This window comes from Periplaneta americana, chromosome 16, assembly GCF_040183065.1.
Source record: "Periplaneta americana isolate PAMFEO1 chromosome 16, P.americana_PAMFEO1_priV1, whole genome shotgun sequence".
NCBI classification, from domain to species: Eukaryota; Metazoa; Arthropoda; class Insecta; order Blattodea; family Blattidae; genus Periplaneta; species Periplaneta americana.
In genome coordinates, this window is record NC_091132.1 from 9132109 (window position 1) to 9144584 (window position 12476).

Consider the following 12476-nt stretch of genomic DNA (forward strand, 5'->3'; position numbering starts at 1 on the left):
TGTAGCCAGTTTTTTTCTTGCTATACCAATTCCCTGTTTGGAGACATATTTTGTATGTTTCATTTGAGACTGCAGATTTTCAGAACATCTTGTGAAGTTAGAGATGTCTCTGATGGATAAAGCTGGGACCAAGGTGAAAACATAGAATGCAGTAGGTCTTGAAGAGTTCGGATGTGTACAACGCATAAAATGAAAGACATATCGCTGGCTCAATATTACAAGGTTCTATGACCATATCAGAAATATTACTACATACACCCTTGTAACATTTAGTCAGCGATATTACGGTGATTTTTATTTTATTTACATTTTGGTAAATAGAATTAAATAATATTTGTAAAAGAAATGTTGCGATTTTTAAACTTAGTGTGATTTGACTGCTACCGGTATTTCTTTAGTGAATTAAATTAATAAAAACCTACTGTATGATATGCATTTAATTGTAATCTTCAAAGATGATGTCTAGAGTTACATTACATTTAGAGCTTTAGAACCAAGAATCAGCAATGTATTGAAAAGGTTAAGTAATTGTGAATTGGTGTTGTAACGAAGAAAATGCGTACAATATGGAGACTAAGTTAGCTAACTGGCCTTAATGTAACACTTAATGTAACAGAGACTTTCAATAGCCTTTTTTTTTTGCAGACAAGGCTACTGTGGTTTGGTTGTGTATGATAGCTTTCCCCACACGGTGTGTGTCTTGCATGCAGTTGTGTTTTTCTGTAGGTTCATTTACTCTTGTGCTTTGAAAGCTTTGCTTGTTGCCAGTGGTGTAGGATCATGTTTTTTTGTTTCTTTTTTATTTTCGCATGGACTGAAATACAGCGGCACGTAAAATAATCTGTCTCTAAATAAAATTTTAATTAAATTTATTGTTATCGTAACTCCACCTATTAAAGGTGGGTATGAATGTTATAATTTAGAAATACTGTAAATTCTAACAGCAAGTATGTGTGCTAGCATAATTAGAGTTAGATGCACAATCAAGTGCAGTTTTATGTTTAATTGTTCTTTCAGGAGACTTCGTTTAAAATTTAGTGGAATGTTTGCAAGATGACATCTTGTAGTGCATAAGGGGCAAAAGTAAGATAATAAGAGAAAATAATTACACACGATGTGGATGCAGTGTAAATATTCTATTAAACAAAACTCTTGATAGTATAAAATTGGTTTAAAAAAATTAATCTTTTTAAAGGAGATTTTAAAATAATGAACAGTGCTGCGACATATAACCGTACGTGGTATTATAGATTTTTTAAACAATTACCAACATAAAGAACTAGGCTTTAGTTCCAATCCGAGTAAAATTTTCATCATTACAACTTTAAAGTTCTCGGTTATGTTTAGGTTAGGACCCAATTGAATTGGGAATGAAGTAGCAGTGAATCATTCAAAGGTGATGGACTTCTATAATTGTTGTTGCAATGAAAGTTCACGACGTTCAGAAGGTTGGATCTACATTCATCTTCAAGTGAAACAGGAAGGGATTAGGAAATATCATACTGCTCATAGTTGTGGCCGACAAACAGCTACCGGTACTAGTAACTTTGCAATGATGTTGATACATTGTATGGCTTCGAGATTAATTTTTATTGCTTGTAAAATAAGAACACGTTTTCTTGTGTAATTAACTGATTTTGATGAAACCGTAGCTAAACAAAAAGTAATGAAATGGTTAGTTGGTCTTTTTAAAATATTTTGATGAGGATTATAGTAATTTAATTTACTTCATTCTTAATTACATTCTTTTAACACTTATTTATCACTTATGATCTGTTGAGTTATTTAAATAAACAACTTTTAAACTAGGTCTGCCGAGTTAGCTCTTTGGTAGCGCACCTGTCTACAGACGAGCCGACCTGGGTTCAATTCCAGGCGGCGTACAATTTGTGCCTTGGGACTAGAAGAGATGGCGGTGCACAACTTCTAATCACTAAATTCTGCACCAATATGCCTGGGTTAAATCCCAAATTTCTCCGCAGTGCATATGAAGAGAAGGCATATGTCACTGTTAATAGTAATTCGTCTGTTGGATGGGAACATTAAGCCTGGCAGCCCCCTTGGTGCTAATCAACAAGAGTAGGCTACATGCCGACACTGGGTTTCCCCTTCTCCCTTCCGCAGCTTCATCATCATCCTCACCCATTCCCTACACTACAGTCACCCAAGTACACGATATAACTCTTCACAGATACACATCATGCATAACGTGGCCAGCCGAAGTAGTTTGCAACTTGAAAATGGGTCACAGTCCTGCCATCTATCCTCAATATGCGGAACCCGAATCACGCAAGTGAAGTGGGTGGGCATTAGACACTCACTCACTCACGCTTGATTAAAGTAACTTAACAGATCATTAATAGTAACTTAATCTATGATTAAATATCCAACACAAGTTACTTAGCAATAATACATTATAATGAAACAGTGTTAAAATATATGAATGAAGCATTGGTTTGTTACTCATGTGAAGCTTTTTTATATTTTACTTAAATGGAGTCTGCAGGCAGTAGTTTTACTACACTGTACTGTAGACATTGTAGTTTGTATTTGTGTTGGCCTACTAATCCAGTTGCAGTGGATTTTTTTACAGTAGTGATTTGGCATGATGACTAATATGTGTTGTGCACTAACTTATTTCTGGATGTTAACAGAAGCTTTAGTGCAGACGATCAGGGAATCGATTGAGCATGATGTATACCCCGTGTGCACCAAGTGCGACAAGGCAATCAGAAGGTAAAGTGATTAATAAATACCTGCGTCATTATTTTCTACTAAATGATTATTGAATTATCAAACAAAGACTTTACAGTATTAACAAATTTGCCAGATATTTTCATTCTTTTCAATTGACTTGTTCAAGGCATATGTCAAAGTAGTTCTACAAGGTGTTGATATAAAATAAAGTGCCGGTATTAAGTAAAAATTTCCATAATTCTGAAAGCAAACACTTCACAATATCGGTACTTTACTCTCATGTCATTCTCGCTGGTCCATACTTGTAATGGATCCGAAATCTGTGGGTCGAAACCCTGCTGAGTACGATGAATTTTTGTGAGTCATGCCTTTCTTCAGAGGTCCTGTCCACAGATTAATAGTACATGATCCGGAATGAAAGGGCGCCAGACAAAATTACCAGCCATTATATCTCGTTCCACTAAGTTCTCTGCTTTGCAGACAGATGTCACTGTAATCTACGTTTCAATTGAAACTGCAAATGTCTAGTTACATAAAATGGATAGGGCTAATGTCTGGACAACTTCATCACAGGGTCAGGTTGGCTGACGTTTCCATTCATTTTTCATACTATGGCTTCCAACTGGGACACTGAGAAAAATTATAAAATTATTTCTATATAGTTACAGGACTGATGCATGATTTAGTACACACTTGAATGCATAGAAATGTTACGCAAAATAAAAAATAAATCACCATAAAATGCAGCCCAGGTTATAAACCAAGATTTTTATCCTCATCTTAATTTGAAGCTCAATTTTTTATTCTTTTTTTTTTATTCCTTTTGTTATATAAGATTGTAAAGTGAAGAAGTTTTTCTTTTAATAAGTTGTATATACTTACGATACTGAGCTCTGAATAATACACTCAGGGACAAAAAAAACCGGACACTTTAATATTTGCTGGTATTTTGCAAAATATTATCTTCTCATACAATATTATGGTAGCCATCTGTTGTTATGGAGACGTGTATACATTGTTGATTGTTTTTTGTTTTATAAACAAGCCATTACAACCAAATATTCCAATTTTGCCTTCGGAGTCTCAGCTATAACAATTTTGTCTCAATCATTTTGTACTTCATTATCGTTATCATTCGTTATTTCTTTATTTTTACATTTTCTGAGTTTAAGTGGGGTTGTAACATTTGTCTTAAAACAAGATGCGACCTGAAGATGTGGCTCGAGCTGTAGTCCTTTACGATAATGGACGCAGTGTACGTTACATTGCAAATGTTATGAATACGGCTAGAAGCACAACCCATGATAACCCAAAATGCCATAAAACGGTATAGAGAGACCCTAGAATATCCCAGAAGACCAGGTTCGGGTCGTCCAAGAGCTACAAATCCAAATGAAGACAGGTATATGGTGTTGAGAGTTCTTAGGGAGTGCAACCTGCCAGCTACTAGTGTAGCCCAGTAATTTGTTAACATGCATGGACGCCCAACTTCGGCCAAAACAGTTAGAAGGAGGTTGAAAGAAAGTGGACTGATATCAAGTAGACATGCAACTGGTCCCAGACTTCTCAGGATGCATCGAGTTGAATGACTGCGTTTTGCAAATGATCACAGGGATTGGAGAAATGGACAGTGGAGCTGTGTTCTGTTCACCGATGAGTCCCGTTTCAATCTGTGCTCACCTGATGGACGTGAAAGAGTTTGGAGAAGGAGGGGAGAACGATTTTCACAGTGTTGCATTTCCGAAAATGTGCCGTATGGAGGTGGTGGAGTGATGGTTTAGGTAGGAGTGTATACGGATGCTCGTACAGAGTTGGTTTTTGTTGAAAATGGAAGACTGACAGCTGATAGGTATATAAATGAATGTTTGGCTGATCATGCTGTGCCATTTGGCCAATTTGTAGGCGATAATTTTGTTTTAATGCATGATAATGCACGGCCGCATATTGCCCATGCGGTCGGAGATTATCTCCAAGAAGTCGGAATCCATGTTCTTCCATGGCCAGCAAGGAGTCCAGACATGAACCGAATTGAACACGTGTGGGACATGCTGGGATGGCGTGTTAAGAATAGACACCGAGACCAGAATCGTTACAAGAGTTGAGGCGAGCAATTGGCGAAGAATGGGAACTTATTCTTCAAGAAGACATTGCTAACCAAATTGAGAGCATGCCAAGACGTATGGATGCAGTTATTCAAGCCAGAGGGGGTAATACCCGTTACTAAAAAGAGTTTTTAATGTTTAAGGCACCATAAAATGAAAAAAACAGTTAGACCAAACGATGCCATAGTTATACGCCCTTTTAATTTGTTGTAAATTTTCTCATCAGAGATTTTTATTTTTTTCAAATCTTGTCGTATAATGTGCTAAATGGAACATTATTTTGTTTAAATGGGTTTTGTTTCATTTTGAAATAATTGGCAACAAAATACAAGCAAATATAGAAGTGTCCGGTTTTTTTTGTCCCTGAGTGTATTTAAATTTGTTTTATTTTCTAAAAAATAAAGTTACTTCAATTAGAGTTGTTATGTTGTAATATATACCTGTGGAACTCGAAAAAAATGTATTTTTTTATATTTATTTTTATTTTATTTTAAATGGACTTTCTTCAATAGTATGATAAAAAAATTTTTAAATATCTCTAGGTACAATTCGAGTTATGACCTGAAACATGTATCAATTGACTTGGCCGTTTAAATATGGACAAAACCTCTCATCTTCGATAAGTTTCTGTATTATTTCTCATAACTTAAATTTTACATATTCGTTTCCGTCATAACTTTCACATTTATTGAAATAAATTTATGAAATTTTGCATGAAAGTGTATTTCGTACTGGAGAACAAATCCTGTGTCTAGGGCTGTTATTATTTCAAGTTAACAAAAAAATTTTCTCACTATACATTCAACTGATAGGAGCAGGATTTGTTAAACATACTCATTATGAATAAAATAAAAGAAGAAAACATTAAAACACACTAAATTGTGCAAGATATCAGAGAAACGAATTTTTCTTTTACAAATTGCACCCCTTATTTTAAAAGTATAATTATCCTTAACAATAAAAGTTTTTTTGGATTCTGAAAGTTGTTCATTAATCTAGAAGTCTATGTAATAATTATACAAAATTCCAGCAAAAATTAGTTCAGGATATGTAGAAATTAAATGTTGAATTTTACTAAATTTATAATAGCGGAAGGTATACTTATTTCCTTAAAGGTATGACTTCCTAGATTAGACAGTCTTTTCGTTATGTTTTAATATTCAACTTTTAGTCTACATTCTATAATGCATCATCAGAATCAAAGTAAAAGCAATAATTCGATTACAAATTGCACAGGTGAACTGATATTGAGAAACATACAGTACTTATTTCAGCCTATTAGAAACAAATTTCTTTACTATAGCTCTTTTATCTTGTTCTGTGTGAGAAAGTTGTTTGAAAATATGAATATTGGAAATGTAAACGTCCACTTAACCACGTAAATTCAAAAGGTAACATCACAGAATTATATCCATTTTGTGATTCTTAGTTTGTAATAAAGTTTAAATAGAAACGGTGAGAGCCATTGTTAAATAATGTTCAATTTAAACAAATTTTTGACATGGCATGTGTTTAATTACTTAGAATAATTCTGATCACATTTTATTGTTCCTATGTTGAGTGAAGTAACTGAGATGTATGTATTGTAGGGGCCCCTTCATTACTGCACTTGGCAAGAACTGGTGCCCAGATCATTTCGTCTGTGTGAACGCCCAGTGCCGTCGCCCGCTTGCTGACATTGGCTTCGTGGAAGAGAAGGGTGAGCTGTATTGTGAATACTGCTTTGAGAAGTACTTGGCTCCCACGTGCGACAAGTGCAGCAAGAAGATCAAAGGAGTGAGTATATGAACGCTTCTTCTACTTCTTAATTAGGGGTGTAGACTTCTACTATAGCACTTAGGTACAATTAATGACTCATTGTGTACCCCATAAGCAGGAAATCAACCCAGAAGACCGCAATGCGACATCAGTCTTGTGATGCTACTGGGTTTAATTTCATTAAATTCCTCGGAAGACAACACGTGTTTCCTGAGATAACGATGCCTGATTTGGCTTAAACCTGGGCAATCCAGCAAAATGTGAGATGATGACTCAACCTCCATTCCACATTTCCTAAAAGTGTTGTTGTTGTTGTTTTCTAATGCCAGGCGTTTGACAATAAAGTCATTTGACCTCTTGCATTCCAATATTTTTCAAAGATATTATCATGACCAGCCAATGAAGCACAGATTTTGAGGTGTTCCGAATCCATTTCTTGGTTTGAGTTGCACAATGGGCAGTTAGGGGACTGATATATTCCAATTCTATGCAGGTGTTTGGCCAAACAGTCATGGCCTGTTGCCAATCTAAATGCAGCTACAGACGATTTTCGTGGTAAATCGGGAATTAACTGTGGATTTTGATGCAGAGAGTTCCATTTTTTCCCTTGGGATTGTGTTATCAAATTTTGTTTGTTGAAGTCTAAGTATGTAGATTTAATAAATCTTTTCACAGAGTAATACATAGATTTAGTAACAGGTCTGTAAGTAGCAGTGCTGCCCTTCTTTGCTAAAGCATCCGCATTCTCGTTTGCCAGGATTCCACAATGGGATGGTATCCATTGGAATGCAATTCCTTTATTGAGTGATATTAATTGAGAGAGAATTTTAGTTATTTCTGCTGTTTGAGATGAAGTCATTTCCTAAATTATCCTTTCCATAATTATCCTTAACAATAAAAGTTTTGGAACAACTGGATAATACGCACGGCAGACCAATATCGATAGTCGACTCTACTCGCTGGACACTAGTCACCGGGCCGTACCGAGCCGTATCAAACAAAATATAATCGAAATGGTGGTAGTCAAATTCGCGACTATATTCTTAAATAATTCACTCCATTAGTCAAGTTCAAGGTTTTATGTAGTACAACGGCGGTTTTTTGAATGCATTAAATGAAAATGAAGATGTAATAAGATAATAAACTAGGTTATCACAAGGAAATTAACAGGCAAAAAGATGTGTTTCACGGAATACAATTAAAATGACGGAAAGTAAATTTCCGGTTAATGTTCGCCAAAGCGTGAAGTACGTAATTATGACGGCGTTGCTGTTTTATTTCTGGCCTATAGAAAAATACCTAGCCTTTTACGAAAAAAAAATTTAAGGACCATGAAATTATTCACCGCTTTCATTATAGGCCTATTATTTTTTAACAATATTACGAATCAAAAACTGCCATATTATATAATTTTAACTACTACATGGACGAACCAAATCAAGCTAACCTAACCTAACCTAACCAAAGCTAACCTAACCTAACCAAAGCTAACCTAACCTAACCAAACCTAACCTAACCTAACCAAAGCTAAGCTAACCTAACCAAAACTAATCTAACCTAACCAAAGCTAAGCTAACCTAACCTAAGCTAACCTAACCAAAGCTAACCTAACCTAACCAAAGCTAAGCTAACCTAACCAAAACTAATCTAACCTAACCAAAGCTAATTTAACCTAACCTCAGCTAACCTAACCTAAGCTAAGCTAATCTAAGCTAAGCTAACCTAACATAACATAACCTTCGTAAATGCAAGGCCTGTAACCGGAGCAAGAAGGAATCTCAATCATTTAATCTGCAAGTACACGCAAAAATAAATTCAAGTAAGGATCACGCTCCCAGTGCATGAGAGGTCCGCGCATGCGCTACAGCAAAACTGTTTCTGTCCCGAGCCTCTCATCTAAGGCACTCGTCATAATTTACTCGCAATATTTACGCAAATACACATTGTCGCTAACAGTGGTGCTATCTCTCAATAATGTTCAGAACGAAGGAGGTAGACAGAGAGAGAAAAAATTTCTCCCGCCAACAACGCCACACACCAACGTCATGTTCTTATGTTGGTGACATTGTGTATTTACTTAAATTTGGTGCTAAACGTAACGGCACGGTTCAAAGTGACCGTGCTAATTCTCCAGTATAGCGAAAGTTTTTTTGGATTCTAAAAGTTATTCATTAATCTAGAAGTGTATATAATAATTATACAAAATTCCAGCAAAAATTAGTTCAGGATATGTAGAAATTAAATGTTGAATTTTACTAAATTTATAATAGCGAAAGGTATACTTATGCCCTTAAAGCTATGACTTCCTAGCTTAGACAGTCTTTTCATGTACCGGTATGTTTTAATATTCCACTTTTAGTCTATATTCTATAATTCATCATCAGAATCAAAGTAAAAGCAATAATTCGATTACATTTCCTAAAAGTTGGGTCATCACTAAAGCTCAGTATATGTAGGTGCTTATTCACATGGCATTGTCCAGTCAAAAGTTTGGTTACCCATTTTAAAATTCTCCTTTCCAAAGCCAGAAGTTGTTTAGTCGAGTCAGGTTTTGGTTGTCCAATAAGGAGTTTAGCCTGTCTCTTGGCGGATTTAGAGCTCCAGGCTGCATCAGGTGTTTGATTAAACAACACAGAGTTCCAGGCCATAGTATTGGATGAAAGCAGAGCCGTATACTGGTTAAAGGGTTTGGGCTACCGCTGACCCTATTATTACACAAAATATATCTAACAATTACTTTAATTTTAATTACTATGGTAAAACTAATAATACAAAATTATTACATTATGTTATATTATAAACTTTTTCTTTTGTAATTTCCTTGGGCTACCGCCAGTAGCCCCGGTAGCCCGCAAAATACGCCCCTGGATGAAAGTTCCATGCTTGGCCACTAGGTCGGCTTGTTCATTGCTGTAACTCCACTGTGTTCTGGGAGCAAATGAGTTGTACTTCACTTCTGGATAAGGTTTTAGGGTAGTTCTGCATTCTTCAACCAGCCTGTAGTCGACTCTGTGCGCACTTGGCTATCAGAGAAAATACAGATTTTTCTTGCCTTGACATGATGATTTTAGGTTTTCCTGAGTGCAAGCTAATATCAGCTTGGAAAGCCGTAGTATATTGACCAAGGGGGAGTATATGAACGCGTTTAATAGTCAGTTTATTCCACAAACATAAATAGAGCCAAGCATAAGCAAATTAAATTGTGGTCATCTGTATCGGTAAAGATACTTTTCTTCCTCATGGTTCTCTGGTAGTATAAATTTGACCTTATTCTGTTAATTAAATTGGATGGTATTCTGCAGAATAGAGTACCTGTGTGCAAAGAGGACAAAACTCTAAATGAATACAGCAAGGTGCGTGCGCATTTCTTCTGTTAATTAATTCTGCAGAATAGAAACAAGCCACAAATGATTTTGATAAATTGAGTCATTTATCTACATTCATTCTGTATTTCGAACTCCCGTTTCTTTGCTGACTTTGATTTTGTGAGTGGTGATTCCTGAAATGTAGTCACAGTAAGACTCGTTTAATTTGGCACTTTGTTTATACAGCTATTTCTCAAAGTATAAGCCTGCATATACACAAAGTAATTGAAAACAAAATGTAGTGAGGATGAAATTATGATCCGTGGTTGAATATTGTATATTTTATTCACTCTTATACCAAGTCACAGGATTTGGGGAGTATATTGAAACACATCTGGGTTATACTTAGAAGTATATGCATGATGAAGCATTTAAAAAATACTTCTTAAAATGTTGCTGTATAATACTAATATTTTTCCTTTACGGTTTCATGAATGTGTATTTCTGTTTCCTGTTACTTTACTTGGACATGGTTTTCATTTCTCTGTGAGTGAGAAAGAGTATGTACTAATAAATTCGTAGAGCAGTGTTTAATCACTTCTTGTGACATTCTCTGCTGAACAGCTGTTTGATTAGCCAACATGAATATAGCTTAGAATGAAGTACGTGTTCGTATATCAAATGTATATTGCGTATTTTAAAAATTGATGTATTTTTCAGGATTGCTTGAATGCAATTGGCAAGCATTTCCACCCAGAATGCTTCTTGTGTGCTTACTGTGGCAAGTTGTTTGGCAACAATCCATTCTTCCTGGAAGATGGACTGCCATACTGTGAGGCAGGTAAGGAAACCATCTTATATAAATTCTCTAGGTTTTACTTTAATATATTTTACATAAAAATTGAAATTTTACAACACCATAAAATACAGATTGTTCCACAGCGGGATGTCCATAGCTTACTTGCGTGTTCCTGGGATTATTTTGAGTGAAAAAGTTCTAATCAACATGGGTGTGAATTGAAACTATACCTATATAATATTATTGGCACATGAAATAACTACTCGTTATATGTATAACTTCGTTAACAGGTTCAGGTTCCTTATTTTACATTGAACTTAATTAATACCTGTACATAAAAGAAAATAAAGAAATATATATATATAGTGATACAGTAGTTGAAATATTGGGGTTATTTTCTAAAAAAATGAAGTTTCAATTTCAGGAAAAGTCGCTGTGTTTTGTGGCAGATCACTGCAGATAAATTGAACTGTTTTCAGATTGGAACGAGCTGTTCACGACCAAGTGCTTTGCTTGTGGTTTCCCAATTGAGGCCGGAGACCGCTGGGTAGAGGCCCTTAGCAATAACTACCACAGCCAGTGCTTCAACTGCACTGTAAGTACTAACATGTACTGTATGCATTCACACTCATCCTGTGTCACTTGCCGTTATTTTTTGTTAGCAATCGCAGCATGACAGATGTTTACAGATTCTTATATTGCAACGCCTGTTTTTGATTGTATTAAATTAAAAAAAAAAAACAGTTTCTTCAAAGGTAATTATTATTTATAACCAGGGGCAGGTATTTATGGAGATTAATTTTATCATTTGTAGCATTGAAATAAATAATGGTCTAAGTGCCAAAACATGAGAAATTGGGTTAATGGTGAAAATGAAAACAATGTGCCAATGCCTATAACGTATAAACTGGGCTAACTTCGAACACCAGGAGAAGTAGGTGAATATTATAACGATAAATGGCAGTTGAGTTATGTACCTGGCATTGTTCCATAAAATGTGAGCTATGTACCAGAACATGTTTGAACTTATTCAGTTGGCTATAGCAACACGTGGTGGTAAATACGTGAGTGGTAGAGAAAGGAGAAAGAGATATAAGAAATGGTAATAAAGAAGTAGAGGTAATGACATCTAGTATGAAATTCATAAAGGAGAGTATACTGAGCCCTTCTGGGCTACCCCTAATGGGAGGCAGTTAACAATTTAAATTATATTAACTTCTTGAGCAATAGTTGAATGGAAAAGTGGTATATGTGCAGTCCCGGCTACTAGGAAAATATTAATGAACTGTGAGGTAAAGTTTATTTCACTAGTGGAATAAAGTAATGTTGAATAAAAGCCTACTTTACGAACGCAAAAGTATTTAGTAAACAGCATGTCTTTTGTTATGGCCATGGATAAAATATATTATTTACACAACTTTTAAGACTGTATCACTTCGGAATATGTATGATAAGAACTTTTTTGTGTTAAATTTTTAACGTACCTTGTTAACATGTTTCGACCTATTTTCGGTCATCTTCGGAACTCGTTCCGAAGATGACCGAAAATAGGTCTAAACATGTTAACAAGGTAGGCCTACGTTATATATTATTTATTTCATATGGAAGAAAATGTTATATTTTTAAACGTAATTCTTGTACTCGTACCGGTATTATATATTACTTGCAATTATAATTATGAAACCTCATTTATTCTTAATAAGCATCCAGGTCATCCTGAAACTGCAGCATTGCACATGTTTCAGTATTTTTTTCCAACATTCCAAAGTGCCTGTCTGTTACAATAAAATTGTACCTTGAAAAACGTTTCTCAGA

General features: G+C 35.2%; 1 protein-coding gene across 8 annotated transcripts in view; it reads left to right on the forward strand.

Annotated features, from left to right (window-relative positions):
* Window positions 1-12476, forward strand: part of Zasp52 (Z band alternatively spliced PDZ-motif protein 52) — a 195600-nt gene that overhangs the window by 180180 nt on the left and 2944 nt on the right. For all 8 annotated transcript variants that reach the window (XM_069815456.1, XM_069815455.1, XM_069815454.1 and 5 more), the window contains 3 exons: window positions 6389-6575; window positions 10583-10703; window positions 11141-11256. In XM_069815456.1, the coding sequence (XP_069671557.1) occupies window positions 6389-6575; window positions 10583-10703; window positions 11141-11256 (424 nt within the window). The remainder of the gene's footprint in view (window positions 1-6388; window positions 6576-10582; window positions 10704-11140; window positions 11257-12476) is intronic.